The 17,089-nt window shown below is 36.0% G+C and overlaps 1 protein-coding gene across 4 annotated transcripts in view; it reads left to right on the forward strand.

Moving 5' to 3' along the window:
- Positions 1-17,089, forward strand: part of SCN3A (sodium voltage-gated channel alpha subunit 3) — a 73,302-nt gene that overhangs the window by 1,893 nt on the left and 54,320 nt on the right. For 2 of the 4 annotated variants that reach the window (XM_025152557.3, XM_015289740.4), the window contains exons 2-6: positions 6,338-6,466; positions 7,049-7,332; positions 13,657-13,973; positions 15,767-15,885; positions 16,787-16,876. In XM_025152557.3, the coding sequence (XP_025008325.1) occupies positions 13,707-13,973; positions 15,767-15,885; positions 16,787-16,876 (476 nt within the window). In that variant the 5' untranslated portion in view covers positions 6,338-6,466; positions 7,049-7,332; positions 13,657-13,706. Of the gene's footprint in view, positions 1-6,337; positions 6,467-7,036; positions 7,333-13,656; positions 13,974-15,766; positions 15,886-16,786; positions 16,877-17,089 lie in introns of all 4 variants that reach the window. The other 2 variants (XM_003641602.6, XM_040703564.2) reach the window with 2 other exon arrangements.

Here is a 17,089-nt window from a genome sequence, read left to right on the forward strand (position 1 = left end):
AAAATACATAAAGTGTGCCTTCCAAGTCAATTTGTTGATAATAAATTTTGTGTTTTCACTTATTTTTCTTCATCAGATAGTACTAGATGAGTTAATTTGTAGGGCTTTTTTTTTTTTTTCTTTTTTTTTTTTTTACACCCTCAGCAGACAAAGAATTTTAGAAGCAATAATGAAGGTGGGATGTGAGACAGAACTTGTGACTGATGGCATCCTGCTGCTGCTCACATTCTTGGCCCCACATGTGCTAAATATATGCTATGTATTACGTTGCGGAAGTCCCACAACTTTTGATGGATCAGATAACAGCAGATGCTGAGACTTCTTCAGAGTAGGCAAGAAAGTTGTGACCTGATTCCCTAAAACGAAAATCCTGGCAGTTTTTACTCATATACTGTTGGGGACATAAGGTGGCAAATAAAGATTGTTTGAACCCTGCTTGAGTTAAATCTAACAGAAAATAAGTACAAGTTTCTGATATTTGGTGATTTTATTTGTTTAGATTACCTATTTGTTGACCTCTGAAAACAACTGTTGGAAGTAAGGTTCAGGATTTACTTTTTGGTTTTTTTTAATCAGAAAATTCTAGTTAAAGCTTAGAAACTTGACTTTCAGAAGTCTAATCAGTTTATTTGCCACACAGCGTACTCCTCTACTCTGTATTTTTTATCTTGTAGCTGTTAATCAGTAATGTCTGCTGATTAACATATATTGCAGCGAATATAATTTCATCAGTGTCACGTTGAATTCATAAAACCTTTAAAGTATCATAATAAAATTGACACACATTCAGACTGCTTACAGGACAGATGTATACAGTGAACTGAGGCTTCAGTGAGCCCATCGCATGAAGTGTCAGCCATCATAAAATCCATGTTAAATTGTCTCCTCTTAGTGGAAAGCTGCTTTTATTTGTCCCAGCTACTATTCCTGATTGAAAGCTCTGAAGCACATTGCCAGCAGCACCTCCCTGTAATCTATGAGGGCTGCTCCAAAAGTAATGCCTCCTATATTATTATGTTGGCCCACAGCCTCAAATGCCAATGTTGGTGAAACAGAAGTAGGGAAGTTGAAACTTCCCACCAATATTCCTTTAAGTTTTGTTTCATTTTTAAATTTTATTTATTTATTTCATGAGCCTGGCACGCAGGTTCTTGTCCATTACTGGTGAAAATGCATAGCTAATGGCAGTCACTATGTTGAAAAGTAGAGCAAATTCTCAGTTACAAAACACAATTATGTGCTATGGTGTTCTTTATATTTGTTGTAGTTTCCATAGAAATAAACAGGAGGCATTACTTCCAGAACAACCTAAGTAATTGACTGCCTTCCGATAGGAACTCAGAGCTGGTATCTTACATTAAGTTCACCCACTTGCACCAAAATTTTCCATATGGTTATCTGAAATCCCCAGTATTATTCTGATAGTTCTATTGCTTGATTTTTCTTGTCCTGTAACTAGGTAGAGAGCAGGATAAGAGTAGCTCAGGGAGAGGCTGCATTACTTCAAAACGTAAATATGAGGTAGGAGCACAATGTGCTTTTGAACAGCCATAGTGTGTATAAGTGCCATCACTAATCGTAAACAGGAATATGCAGATTAAATTATAGGTCACAAAAGTATCTGATTTTTCATTTCCAAAATTATTTCCTTCTATCAAAAAAAGAAGGAAAAAAGACCCAAAAGTCCCTCAAAAAAGCAAAGAAAAAAAGCAGCAGCCAACCCAACCCAAAAGTATTATTTCAAATTCTCAAAACCTTGACAGCGATCACCAGTCTTTTGAAGGCCTTCCTACAAAAAAATGACTGTTCATTTATTCTAACAACTAAAATTGAACTGAATGTGTTCTATAATAAAACAGTACATTTAAACAATTGTAACATTCTAATTGTATTTTTTAATTGTAAAAAGTTAAAACTGAATTAAAGAGCTTAAGCATTTATGAGTTCTTTAACATGTAAAAATCTTAAAGGTTATTTATGCTCAGATTAGTTGTCTAGTCATTCACTGTTTATACATAGATCGCTCCAAAAGTAATACCCCCTATTTATTCCCATGGAAAATACAACAGATACAAAAAGCACAATAACATTTAATAATGCAACTTCTCAGCTACAGCACACAATTTTTCAACATAGTAACCACCATTAGCTATGCATTTTCACCAGCGATGAACAAGGACCTGTGTGCTGCACTCAAACATCTGCACCAGCAGAGGTGACCCACTGTTGCCACTGCTGAAACGCACCACCCACCACCTCAGTGTGTCCTGATCCACTGCTGGGTGTCCATCAACAATCAGCAAGCATCAATGAATGTCAGTGTGTACCATTTTTTCCACACGGAGGAATTCAGCCACCCCTTTGCTTTACAGGCGCTTCCAGGCCAGACACCATTTTTTCAGACTGCCCTTCTGCTGCTATCTGTGACGTGGCAACAACATGTTATGGAATATTGGCGGGAAGGTTCAACCTCTACTGCCATACCACCAATAGCTGCCTCTGATGTCATGGGCCAACGTAATAAAATAGGAGGCAGTTACCACGCTCTGAAAAACATGATGGAGCTGTAGGTGCCCCTGTTCAACGTGGGGGAGTTGGACTAAATGACCTTTAAAAAGTCTGTTCCAACTCAAATCATTCTATCATTCTCTAACTTTCAGAGCAGCGCTTGTAGTTACTGATCTTCCCTTATTAAGAAGTTCTCCTTAGGCAAATGTAAGTCATAGGGCTACCATACGCACAGGTCCTTTTTCAACATGGAATTGTTTTCCCTGCTGCTTCTCTGTGGTCATGGCTCAATCTGTCATATCACCAGAAGTCATAAATCTTACCAAAAGATTATGCGCATCTTGACTGCATTGCACATACTAATGTGTGGCACATACCAGATATATCAATTGCATACAAGCTGTACTGTTGAGCTACCCACACAGCAAAACTGATGTCTGCCATGTGTTGAAGGGACTGCATGTATACAGACCAGCCAAACAGCGTATGCATAACATACAGCTGACTCTCTGTATTGGCACTGCGACAGGCACAGCCTCATACTTCTTTGCAGGAGTTCCTGACTGAAAACATGATGGCCACTAGTAAATCTGACATGATTTCACAGGTGCCAGCATGGAAAAAGACTTTGAACAGTATCAGTATTAGTCGCTCTGTGTTCCCAGTATAACAACTCAACAAGACCCTTGTCAGAGATGCATAGCAGACACTTCCATTTATAGATTTATGCTTAAATTAGACATTGTTTATTTAAAATTAGAATGTCCCTTAGGATTAAAGTCTTCATATGAAAAAGTCTGACTCAAGTTCTAAACAAAAGCAATACAAATGCATTTCAACGTGTGTTAGAAAAGAATTTCTACCTACTTAGTGAAGCTGTAACTGATTATTAATGGAGTCCTCCAGAAAGGTTTTCACTACTACTAGTTTGAGTTACTTGCCTCATGTTTTCTATATGTCAGATTGCTAGAATTCTTCCTATAAACTAGCGCATAGAAAGAATGCTAGAATTCTATTAACTATTCCACAGTGTATGTTACTTAAAACCACAGGCCTCTTATTAGTACAATATTGGGCTGATATACTTAAACAGTATTAGAAAAGATGTCTTTTAAAGAAGTGGGATAACTTACATTTCACAGGCTTTACTCCATTGTAGTTCTGACTAGATCAAAATGGTACTTCCATAATCCATTAAGAAAACATTCCAAACTTCAGGATTAATTTAGCTTTATTAAGCAGTTCCATGCAAATGAAACTTGAAGAAATCCATGTGTATTTTTCATTGATTGTGTTAAGCCACAGATATAAAACGTTCTATTTTCATTTTGAATTTCTGTGCTTATACCTCATGTAGCAAAGACCACATACAGCTGAGAATTCTGTATAAGCCTCTCAGCAAGAAGTTCCACTTTTTTTTTCCCTTTCAGTTCCCTAGACAACTGTCAGAAGTCTAAATACAGTCCATTAATCTTGTGCTATACAAATTTTATTCTTTTTTTGTATTGATTATTTTCTGGAGTTTAGTAATACTAAGAAAACAAGCATCCCAGCTGCATGGTTCTTAATGATTCTGTTGATTTTCTGAGTTTATATTGGTATTTCTTGTTAGTTTTACAAGCAACATTTTTGTGTTGCAAATGCATTTTTGTAAGTTTCTCTAGAGAAATTTAGAAGAGTATTACTTTTTGCAAACACCTTTTGTTTTAATTTTTGAAAGCAAGAGTAATATTGCGATGTATTTATACATTGCTAAGTGCTGTTTCAGTGTGAATTCTTTAAAACCACAAGAGGAAATAGTGAGTGGTAAGTGTTCAGAAATACTAGGAATTAGTTGGATATAAGGTATGGGGAACGCAACAAACAGTTCTGAACCTGGACAGTTATCTCTGTGGATAACTGTTTCTCGTTAATCTAAAATCAGATTAATATTTCTGTAATCACTTAACACTTCAAATATCCTAGACTTCCACTCATTGCTTGGCATTTGCCTCTAACTTGAGATTCCACTTAGCAGAAACCATCACTGGCATAATGTACAAAAAATCTTTATAGGAGCGTCTAATTTTGAATAACCCCCTTTCTTTCCTAAATCACATTTTGGAGGCATGGACACATTTGTCCACAGGACAATGTAACAATGATAGGTAACTATATTTTCCAGCTCAGCTTTACATTAAAAGGGAGCTCAAGTGCACAAAGAGACAATTTGAAACATTTTAAAAATAATATATCTCACAATATGAAGGATATTCCATCTCATCTTAAAAGAAATGCTATGTCATATAGGCAGAAGAATTCAGGAATGAGTCCTGCACTTAGAAGAGAGTATATTGTGCAGTTTCCTCATCAGCAATCACTTCTGATGAATGCCTGAGGTTTTACCTGTGATTCACTCCTGAAGTTGAAGCAGGATAACCTGCTCCAAATAAAAACAACTTTGGTCAACATATCTTCCAAAATGATTCTCTATAGCTGCTTCCTGCTGCAGTAAAAATTTATAATTTATAACTTCTTATGTAAGTCTATAGTCTTGAGGTGAGAACCACTTACAGTAGATTAAAAGCCTACAAAGCATTAAGGCAAAATGTTAAGAAAACATAATGAAGTGTTAATTTGTTGTGTTGGTTGTTTTTGTTGTTGCAATGCATTACAAGTATCCACCTTACATAAAAAGATGTTTAAAACTACGGGAGATGAAAAATTGAAATTCTATAATTAATTTACTAGAGTATAAATTCAGGTCAAAAGTCTCACAGTTTCACCAAACTCCTTCCTTTGATTTTTGCAGTGACACTGCTATGAGGTACAGCATTAGTAAGTACACGGCTGCATCCCTCATCTACTGGAAGTACAGCCAGTAAGAGCAGATGTGGGATGTAATAAATAGGGATAAGGATGTTAGGGTTACAGGTGAAAAAATGTTGCCTATGACTGCCTTGTGCTCTAATTCAAAATAAGGATTTATTGACATTACCTGCATTGTTAGTGTTAATTGTCCATTGCAAAGATGCACACAGCAATTACTTTAACAGACCAGAAGCTCTAAGACCTCTTTTGCAAATAAGTACCACGTGAATACTCAGTATTGTGATGTTTCTTTCATTAGGAAGCTATAACATCTCTTTCATGTCTTTTTAGCCTGCAAGCAACAGAAGTTAACAGTTTTTGCATATTTGCCCTGTCTCTGACCATGAGATTAGATTTAAGCCACTACTTCAGAGGCAGAATCCAGATGCACCCAATAGGCAAAGGGATGGGTAATCCCCATACGCACCCCCAGGGAATTGCTGCATTCAGTGGAAAATTTGCATTGCTGGATAAGTATCATTGGTGGCAGTATCAGAGTCATGATCCCTTGAGGGAGATGAAGCTTTCAGATGTCTTCAGTGGAGCCTCTTGTAGTGACTCACCACAGCAAGATGTGCTGAATCAGTGCCTCACTCAAAATGACCAGGACATGAGAAATTTGCTGTGAGCAATCCTCTGAATGACTTTGTTATATTATTAAACAAGTAAAAGCTACAATTGAGGCATCACTTACTGTATCTTTGAGAAAGTTATTCTAGATTAACAGTGACTAGTATTCTGAACATATTTTCTGTAGGAATGCTTTGAGATCGGTCTTTATAAAAGAAGCAATGGTCAAGTAGAAAACTGACTCTGTTTTCCCACCTGTATTCTCTTTGAACAGATCTGTGTCAACACAGATTTTATCCACAGACTTTTCAATGGCTGCTCATTCTCATAGTGTTTGGAGAAAAGTACTATAAAGGATGCTTTAGCAAGAGCTAGAACTTACGGGGATATCTTGTTTTTCCTTCTGTAGGAATAAGAAACAAAATAATGACAATGTAAAGTAAATTTTAAAAGAGCCAGAAATATATTTCAGATGGGAATAAATTCTCCAAGACATCTGATCCTAATCTCAGTGGCTGAAGACTAAAGTTTTCAAGATGTAAGTAGACTACTTAAATTTAATATATGCTCTGAATATTGAAGTTTTAAAGTTTTAAAGGCTGAGGAAGCAGCAGCTTACTTTTAGTCGACTCTTGTAATGATGCAACCTGAAGAATGTGGAGAAAAAACTGGGCTTTGCATTGCTTGAGATGGAAGAAAAGTGTTACGCAAAAAAAAAAAAAATCTACTTATACTGACATTCTTAAGATAAATAACGTGCAAAAGTATCTATGTTTTTCTCCAAATACATACTGAATCAACTTTTTATTCCTGGTTAAAGACTGTAAATCCGCGGGGGGGGGGGGGGGGAGAGTAATGATAATCTTCGCAGTTTCCTAAGCAACAGTTGAGAACCTTCCTGTTATTCTGAGCATAGTTGTATTACTATCTGACTAGTTCATTCTTCAGTAATCTCGACAGACATTTTCTCCCTTTCAGTTAGAGAATGCTGTTAAAAGAATAAGTGGAACTTTTGAAATTCACATTGCTTAAAAGATACTCTGAAGTGTACTTTCAGTCTGTGCTAGGTTTTGTGGGCTAATCCATGTTCCACCCTGATTTTTCTAAGTCTTCTCCTTAGGTTGGAAAAATGTGGCTATATGGATACGTAAATTTATCTTTGCCTACTGCAATTGATTTTGAGAAGCTCTGGATGCCGGAATAATAATAAAAAAAAAAAAAAAAAAAAAAAAAAAAAAAAAGGAGAGCTCTGAGAAACTTCAGTCTCAAAGAAGCTGCAGCTCCCAAGGAGAAACCTTTTTTTAACAATTCCATTTTCTGCTAGAAATGCAGCTTTTTGTTTTCATGATAGCAAAAGATCCAGTGGCTAAATTCTGAGATCTGCTTTTTCTTAAAATAACAAAGGTAAGACCATCCTTTCTTCTCAGCCAGATGTTATGCTCTGACTTATATGATGTGCATTTGATATGGTGTTATATCTTCTCTAAAATGTAAGTTTGAAAATGAAATGAGTATCATTAAGTTTCTGCACTTTGACCTTATAACATGTCATGTTTACTGTAGTTATTTTCCAGTAGAATTTAAGGATCTCTGAGAGATATTTGCAAAAATGTGTTATGTTCCAGTTATGCTGGTAGGTGAAGAAACAGACCCTTCTTAAGCTGAATGTGTTTGACTTCTTCAGATTTCTTCTCAAATAATTTGGGCATTCAGTGTGATCTCTTTTCTCACCTTCTCAAAAGCAACTCATTATTAAAAAAAAAAAACAAAACATAAGGACTAAATTTAAAGAATTCCAAAGGTTTGGGGTCTGTTTTTGTGAATAAAAAAATCAAAATATAAATATTTGTGGTTCTACAATTCGCAGGTATGTATCTGGGGAACCTACATTCATTTCCCTAGAAAACATACTTTTTTTTTGCTTGACCAAGTTTACTAGATACAGCATACAGTGGCATGGATATAAGAATAATATGGCACTATTTGCAGTCCCAGCTAGGAGGAAACATGATATACAAACAAATCCAAAAATCAAATGCTGCAGTGCGGCAGACATTAAAAAGAAATGAGTGTGGGATGCCAGTGGGTTCAAACATAACAAGACAAGAGAACAGTGTCCAGAGATATTCCAAAAGCCAGCTTCTGGATCTTTCAGATAGGTTAGATTAGAAATTGGAAAGCAGCTCAAATCTGTTTTGAATGTTTGCCCATCTGTCAAATCTTTTATTGGTCAGATTTAACCTCATATTTTATACTCTGAGCAGGTTTTCAAACTCTTAATGTATTTTCTTTTGTTGAAGCTGAAGTCCTTCAAATGCAGTTACCATGCTTTCACACCTTTTAATGAGAGCATTAAATAAAATCATATGTAAGACCTCTTAAGGACCATATTATTCATTAATATTTCCTGTATTTACTGATCGTTGGTCCGGCTTCAGTCAGTGAGCTACAAATTCCCATTCAGTTAATTACTACTATCCCATTCTAAACACTTTTGAGTTAAGCTTTTATTACACAAATATTATTGCCATTGTTATTGCCTTTATTAGTTATTTGTATCCTAATAATATAATACCTAAGTACTCACTATTATTTATTACCACTATTTATTTTATTAATAAATACCTTGTGGTGACTTCATTATTTTTATTTTGAATAGTTGTGCAATAGCAGCGCCTACAGGCTACTAAGGCCTACTTTACAAATCAATACAAAAATTGTAATTTATCTCTAGCAATGACTATAGTCTAAGGAAAAATGACAAAATAGATGGATAACAAATACTGGAAGGAACAGAAAAGAGGAAAACAAATCCTAAAATATTAGTCAGTTAGCAACTGCAAACACAAATTAGCATAGTGTAAGTTAGTAGATTACAGTTTAAAGAAGAGGCAGGCTCAGAGCAGGTGGTAAGCACTGGAGGCTGTTTTCAGGTTTCAGGAAGTCAGTCCTGTCCTTGAAAATAGCTGCTTTCCTGGAACAAACAGTCACAGGGTCCTGGAGATCCTTGACTTAGGATCAACAGACAGTTTTGACTGGATGGCTCTTTACAAACCTCAATCAGCTCTCCATCACATGGAATAGATTGCATTGCATTTTGAATTAAAGCGTTAAGAACTTGGATCTTCTTTTTTTAGTTCTATATTTCAATCAATTTTTCAAGCAGTAAAAATGGTTCAAAGGTGTCATGAAAAAATATGGCAATGATGTATAACCATAAAAAAAACTTAGAAGACTTTCAGCAGACAAGGGGACAGGTTTTTCTTTGTCAAGTAAACATCTGCACGTGTGTTATTTCAGTAGAAGTGTTCCTTAGTGGAAAATCTTCACACTTAATTAACATTTACCTATCCTTTCTTCTTCTGTTGTAAAGGTCAACTGAATGCATTGGAATTGGTAGTAGGAGAGGGAGCTGAGATGACACACTCCTTTAGATACTTCCTGTCTGTAGTCCCCCTGTACTCCATTTCTCATCAAGACAGCAGTGGTGTGAGTTGAGGTAGTTTTCTGATGACATCTGCAAACACCTACACTTTTTACTTCTACAGTAGCAGACAATCTCCAGCTGATGCTGAAGTGATACCACCAACCCTGTTGTTTATGTCTGTCCTGAAGTGGGAGCCCCACCTTTTTAACTTGGACAATGTCTTTACTGCCCTACTGCAACCAATGAGTATCATGAACAGCTGTGATTTAGAACAGTTTTTTTTCTAACCTAGTTTTTATGTGATTATTTTTGTTTTTAACAAAAACATCTGAGACACTACTGTAGTTTATGCATCAGAAGACATTTCTAAATTACAACCTCTCAAATTAATGATTAGATTAAGAAAATTACATTATATGATCATTTTACAGATTCTGTTTGCTAGTCTTGCACTTACACCACTGCATGTTTGTGTGACAAACTCACAGTTGCTTCCCCAAGGGAAAAAAAAAAAGAGAGAGAGAGAAAAGAAAAAGCAGGAAAATATAAATGCCTCTGTTCTGAAAGAAAAAAGCAGCTTGAAAGAAACACTGCAGGATTTGCTACGTTCATGACGTGAAAGTTCTGATGAGTCAGCATGGCTTGTTTCACAGGGACTACAAATAACTTGTTCAATATCTTAGTGATTCTAATAAATAACCATGGTATCCACCTCACTTTCACACTGCCACTTTCAACTTCACCATTTGCCTGATTTAAGATATCCTAAAAAGAGCTATCTTCAGGCCACTTCCCTTGGATTTTTCAGAGACAAAAAAAAAAAGTTTGACATTATTAGCACAGATATTTTGCCTACTTTGAGTCATTTTCTGTGTAAATGATGAGATAATTATATTAAAAAATAAAATGTAACAACTTATTCCTAGGATTAATAAATTAACTGAAATATGCATAAAATTAAGAACATATATGGATAATATGTATTATTCTTCAAAGGAAGGGACTGAAGGAAAACAAGAAAAGGGTTTGTGGAACAAAATGTGCAAGACCTGTGGATTTATTTGATATAAAGTGTGCATTTAGTATTAACCCAGAGTTCATGGTTTCTTACCAAATCTATTGAATTGTAGGCTGAGCAGTATCAGCTGCTGAAGGGCCCCAAGAGAGATGAAGTTTCAGGGCAGTATTTTATTAATTTTCTGGGCTGCTCGGATCTTACACATATTTTTGAAAATATTCCTTAGGAGATACCTCTTCAATGAAAGCTACTCTTAAATGATTGGACAGACAATTCTTTATTTGTCTGGTATCACTCATGGCCTAGCAGTTTATTCACAGGACATAAGCAATTATAAAATCAGCCAAGGAAAAAGAGGGAAACTTCCTCTGGTTTACAGTTCAAGGATTGCTAAGAACTTCTAAGAACTTGCTCAGTGCTCCACATAGGGAACAGCAGTGCTTTTGTTCCATTGTTCTATTAAATTAGTTCTTACTACTCTAAGTATAGCAAAGGTAATCATAAACATTTGTGATTTTTTTTTTCTACTAAGCAGGTCTAATGCTGTAACACAATGGAAAGCACAGCAACCAGAGCAAAGTAGCAAAGCCCTAGGGTGCAACACGTGAGGACTTGCTCAAAGGCAACAGCCTTAGGGACAGGAGGAAAAAAAAAAAAAAAAAAAAAAAAAAAAAAAAAAAAAAAAGCTGCTTACATCCAGATGGCTGCAGACATACGGGGATCTCCAGCAAGATACTTTTGCCACCACTGCTAGCCCTTAAATGAGGTCTGGGAAGGGGTGGATCCTGGCTCCATCCCTTTCGGTCACTCGGGCATTGCATGCACCTGAGCTCCCCTGGCTTGGCCCTTGCCTTCCCACCAGGTGCTGAATCACTCTTTCAAGCCATGACTTAGCATTTCTGCTTCAGCAGTGTAGTATCTAAATAAATATGGTTTGGGCACATTTAGAATAGAAAGACACTTGTGTAATAGCAGCAGTTGGGAAAGATACATCAGCATGTCAGTAGTAGAGACAGGACTTAAGTAATGTTTCTGGACTGTTTCCAGAGAATGTATGTACTTCTAATTCTCAAATAAAGGACAATTTTTGAGTTTAACCGGGAATTACATTAATTATTTTTTTTTAAATATACCTTTTCCTGGTTGATTTAATGGATATCAGCAAAGAAGGAATGGCCTTAAGTTGCACCAGGGGAAGTTCAGGTTGGATATTTGGAAAAATTTATTTACAGGGAGTGGTGTGAGGCACTGGAACAGGCTGCCCAGGGGAGGGGTAAAGTCATCATCTGTAGAGGTATTCAAGAAGGGGTACATGCAGCACTGAAGGATGTGATTTAGTAGACAATATTAGTGATAGGTGGACAGTTGGATTAGATGATCTTATGGTCTTTTCCAGCCCTGGCAATTCTATGATTCTGAGTTTCAGTATAGCAGCATGTGATAAGGATGCTTGCTGGAGGCACTGGCTCGCTTAAAAATTTATTTTTCAATTTATACTGCATCAGTACTTCCAGCCCCTCCTGGATTTACTTATTACATTAACACAAGGTTCTCCAGGCTTTTTACTTGAGAAAAACTTTCTCCATGTCTACATCACAATATACTTAATTTATGAACTTATGGTCACCTCCATTCTGGTGTTGTGTTACTCAGGCAGTAATCTGCCAATTACATTATTTCAGTGATTTCAATGCACATCATACACACTGATGCCATGCTGTGAACACACTCCATAAATTAAGACTTGAAGTGGCACAGGGGCAAGTTTACCCATAATGTCATTTGCTTGGTAATTTGGATTTAGGAATAAGTAGTCTTATTTCTTCTTCCATTTTTCCCCTGTAAATTCTTCAAACATTTTTTAACATACTCTTTCTCCCTCTAGGAGTTGGGTTTGGGGAGGTCATTTGAAAGGAAATCATTATTTTAAAAGATCATTACTGTAACATTTTGTGGTATATTGTGTGTGCGCATGCATGCCATTTCTACAATCTGCTCCAGACAGGTGAGGAGCTTTAGGAGAAAGACTGCTGAATGAATACAAATGAGTATAATGCTATGTCTCAAATCTAGACTTAACAACTGCAGTATACAGTTGTACATTCACAAGGTAATGTAGGGAAGGCTGAATGGTTTAGTTATGCATAAAACACGACTCTACCCACTCATTTCAGGCATCAAAACTCACCCCCCCAAAAATGAGTTTTCATAATTTTTAAATTATAAAAGCAATTATTACACTATGCCCCAAACTCTTGCAAAGTAGGCAGCAAATAAAGCTCTTGTGTCTGTGGCACTGCTGCTTAACAAGATCTGCCATTCTCCTTTCCAGCCAATTTCCCCTCACCACTCTGCTGCACACTGCATCAGTCTGAGCAACAAGTCCCACTGCAGAACGACTCAGAATAAAGAAAAGCACATTACTTTCAGCTGATGCACTGCATGACTACATAAAGAGACCTGTATTGCAATGGGGAGTTTGGTGCAGAGAGCAGGAAAAAGCAGCAGAAACTATAGCAGCCAGCATTGGCACCAAAGACATTCACAGGGAACCTCAATCTTTGGTTCCTATTTAGTTTTAGTCTGAAATAATGTTATGATGCTTCTGAAAGGAATTAGGACAGTGCTCATTTCCCATATGGCCTTGATCACGTCCTCTCTCCTTTTACTTAAAAGACTTTGGCTTTTGATTCACATCTCACAGACAGTCAATAAGTGGACACTAACCTGCTTTTGTGCCTGAAATTCGCTTTCAGTACAATAAACTGCCAGTAAGAAGAAATTATGCTTGTTCATTCCATCACTCAGTTTTCATTTAAACAGCATTAATCAATTCAATTTTTTTAATTTGTAAAGTTAGATTTCTAATACTTCAGAAAAAAAAAAAGATACAATGTATTAGCCAGAAAAATATAGATTTGTAAATATCAAGACTATTTCATAGCATATGCATTTACAGTTGCTGTTAAAAAGGAAATATATGTTTAAAATATTTACATCAGTAGTTTCCTGTAACTGGAATAGTCTAAGGCCATAAACAAAGTAGGGCTAGTGAATATAAATGTCTTTTCCAAGACCAATGGGAGAAAGTTGAAAAATAATCGTAAACTTTAAAAATATCTACATAAAGTGTGCAGTTCCTTTTAACTTTTATCCAGCCTTGAAATATGCTGTTTCCATTTCAGGCCTGGAAAATTTCTGTGGAAATGTGTTTCATTTGTTTTATTTTATCTTCTGGTGGTACAGTTTAGTTTTCCTAATTTATTTGCATTTTTCTTTGTAGGTCATTCTTATGCAAGAGGCTAAAAGGAATTAAATTTGCAGGATGAAAACATGGCACAGGCACTGCTGGTACCGCCAGGACCTGAAAGCTTCCGCTATTTTACTAGAGATTCTCTCGCAGCTATTGAAAAGCGTTCTGCAGAAGAAAAAGCTAAAAAGCCCAAGCAAGAACATACTGATGATGATGATGAAAATGGTCCAAAACCAAACAGTGACTTGGAGGCAGGAAAGACACTGCCATTTATTTATGGTGACATACCTCCAGGAATGGTTTCTGAACCTTTGGAAGACCTGGATCCATATTATATCAATAAAAAAGTGAGTGAATATTCTTTTGCACAAAATAGAATATCATTTTCTGCACTTGAGATAATTTTTTATCAGAAAAATATGATGGTTAGAGTCACCCAGCTACTAAATACATTGAAATATCTTTTCATCTAAGAGAACTGATTTATGCTCTTCTACACTGTGACTTCTTCAGCATCTATTGAATTACTTGCTATTTACCTTAGTTTAAGGGAGCTATAACTTCCTTGAACTTTCTTGAAGTTGAGCACATGGCTGAATTTTCCTGATTTCACTGTAGCAGTAAGGCTGGATATGGGAAACAAAATAGTCCAAGCATGATTTTTCAGTGAAGATGGTTGTATATAACCAGATAGCATCAGATCACCTAGTTCAGTGAAATAAAAGACTATAGCCGTATTTCTTACTTCTGCTATAGCTTCTTACATTCTTACATAGATATATATAAATGGCACAGGGTCTTTTTAAATCTTGGATCTTACAAAACAGACTAGTTGTAAAACAACTCTGGAATAAAGTTTCATAAATAAGTTCAGGTATAAAGTTCTTTGAACAGGTCTACAAATGAAGTGTCAGAAAACTGAGCACTGAAGTGTAATTCCTGATATCCAATCAGAAAAAGTAGTCATAGCTTGAGAAACTCAGACTACTGATGGACTTGTTAGGCTACTGAAAATAATCAGTGAACTGCAGAATCTTTTATCACAGGTGACATCTGCATTTACATTAAATACTAGCCTAATGTGCTCAACAGAAAACAAATGGACATCTTAAATGATGAACAGGAATTAATCATCCCTCCTTCAATTTGTAGCAGAAATTACTCTTAATCACTGCCTTGTCCATGCAGAGAAAATCATACAGGACTTGGAGGCTGCCTTCAGGGTGACCTTGGGACAGGCAGAATTGTTCTACTATTTCTAACTGGGTGAAAGACTGACAAGCAGAGAGAAATGCCAGTAGGTGTAAGGGCACTGTCATCCTCAAAGCCATGCACAGCATCACTGCGTGAGCAGGTGCTGGCAATGGTCCATTGCCTGTAGGCTTTCCCAGCAGAATGAGGTCTTCTTTCTCTCCCAGAGGGAGCAGGCCAGGTAGGCAGCAAAGGCCATGGGCAGGGCAGCACTTTTCTGATCAGAGGCAGGAGAATAGAAATCAACATGGAAAGCAGTGATACTATATAGCTCTGCTGAGACCATAACAAAGACTCTATTATGGCAACACAAAGCAGAGCCATTAGCACTGACAAAGAGCAAAAGGAATGAACAATAGTCACGTCCTGAAGAAATTTCAGACAGTACTAAAGATGCAAGTATATCGCAAGCACAAATAAACTTGGAATAAAAATTAAGACACTTTGGCAATGACTGCCAACGGGAACAAAATGAAAGTGAACGCTCACCATATGTTTATCAGGTTATATTTAAAAAGATAATAACTACCTAGATTTGGTGCCCACAGATGTGGAAAACAAGAGCATATTATTATATTATTGAAAATATTTTTTATTGATGAAATGCCGTATTTTGCTATGACTGATAAACTGAAATTTTTGCTGATAATTCCCACCAATGTTAATAGTATTTGAATTCAGTCTGTGTGCTAGGAAAGTCAGTGAACTGGAGAATCATTAATAGAAGGTTTAATCCATTGTATTTATAGAAATCAGTTGTTTTCCTACCACAGGTAGACAGTAGAATGAAACTTGAAACTACCAGATGGAGAATGGAATACTTAATAAGGAGATGAAGACACTTGTACAGTCAATGCTGCATTTTAATTGTATAATTTTTGTTTTGCAGACTTTCATAGTATTGAATAAGGGAAAGGCAATTTTCCGATTCAGTGCCACATCTGCCTTGTATATTTTAACTCCTTTTAATCCCATCAGAAAAATTGCTATCAAGATTTTGGTACATTCATATCCTTTTATTCTTGATGTTGATTTAAACCTTGCCCTTTACAACTGAAATGATTACTGAAATAATACTTTTCATATGGATTTACAAATTATGTCCATGTGGGTGTACTATCTATGTTAATTAAACATACACTGATAAGACCTAAAAAGTAGCCATGTCACATCTTAATTGAAGTATGGTCTTTATTTCTAACAGGAGAATTCTCTGCAGAACCACTTAAAGCTGAAAGAGTTTAAATATCAGGCTTTATATACGAAAAGAGACTTGATACCATGCAAAGCCCCGCAGCTAAGGCCAAATTAGTAACGAGCCATTGCACTTCAATGTATCTAAGGTCACTCTTTTACTAAGACCAGTAGTACTATTCATATACTTCACTCACTTAGCAAGGACAAAAGAGCATGAGTAAAGAGCTGTTTTTTCAGGCATACTTTTTCAGTATTGTGTTTTCAGCATTGGGTTTGATGTTCTATTAAAAAAAACAGGTCAAAATAGAGAATATTTTCCAATATATTTCAATCACGTCCAAATAAAACTTGGGTGTGTGCAAACAGTCTCTGCATGCAGATGTTTTAGAATGAGCCTCCTGGCTTTAATGAGAAATTATGTTTGGGTACTCATTTCATATTTTTACACATTTAAGTATGTATTCAAGTTTAATTTAAGTCCCAAACCTGCCATAATTATAAAAGCAGTGCAATGTTTTACAGTTACTACACCATAACATGCCAGATGGCATACTGTTTTAAATAGACAGAATTATGTACAAAGCTTTATTTTCAGATTTTATTCAGCATTTCATGTTATTTGTACATATTTTCATGCACTTAATATTTTAATGCTTTCAGTGTTGTAAAATGGTCATGTTTTTCCGACTTACCTCCCTTGACTATAATCTACATTATTCAGCATGCTTATCATGTGCACTATTTTGACAAACTGTGTATTTATGACCATGAGTAACCCTCCAGACTGGACAAAGAATGTAGAGTAAGTTAACATTTTTACTTCTTCATTTTTACCTCTTTTGATTTGTGTGGCTCTAAACAATAAATATTTGTGGAAAGTTGTGTAGAGGAATGTGCTTTTCCAGAGTCATGAAGAACCAGATTCCATGAGGTCACTAATATCTTTCTGTTTTTCTCCTGAATAATTTCAGTATTTTAGAAAGAATGGCTTGTTCTTTAAAATGTATGGTGTTTG

This window comes from Gallus gallus, chromosome 7 (assembly GCF_016699485.2).
Source record: "Gallus gallus isolate bGalGal1 chromosome 7, bGalGal1.mat.broiler.GRCg7b, whole genome shotgun sequence".
Lineage (NCBI taxonomy): Eukaryota > Metazoa > Chordata > Aves > Galliformes > Phasianidae > Gallus > Gallus gallus.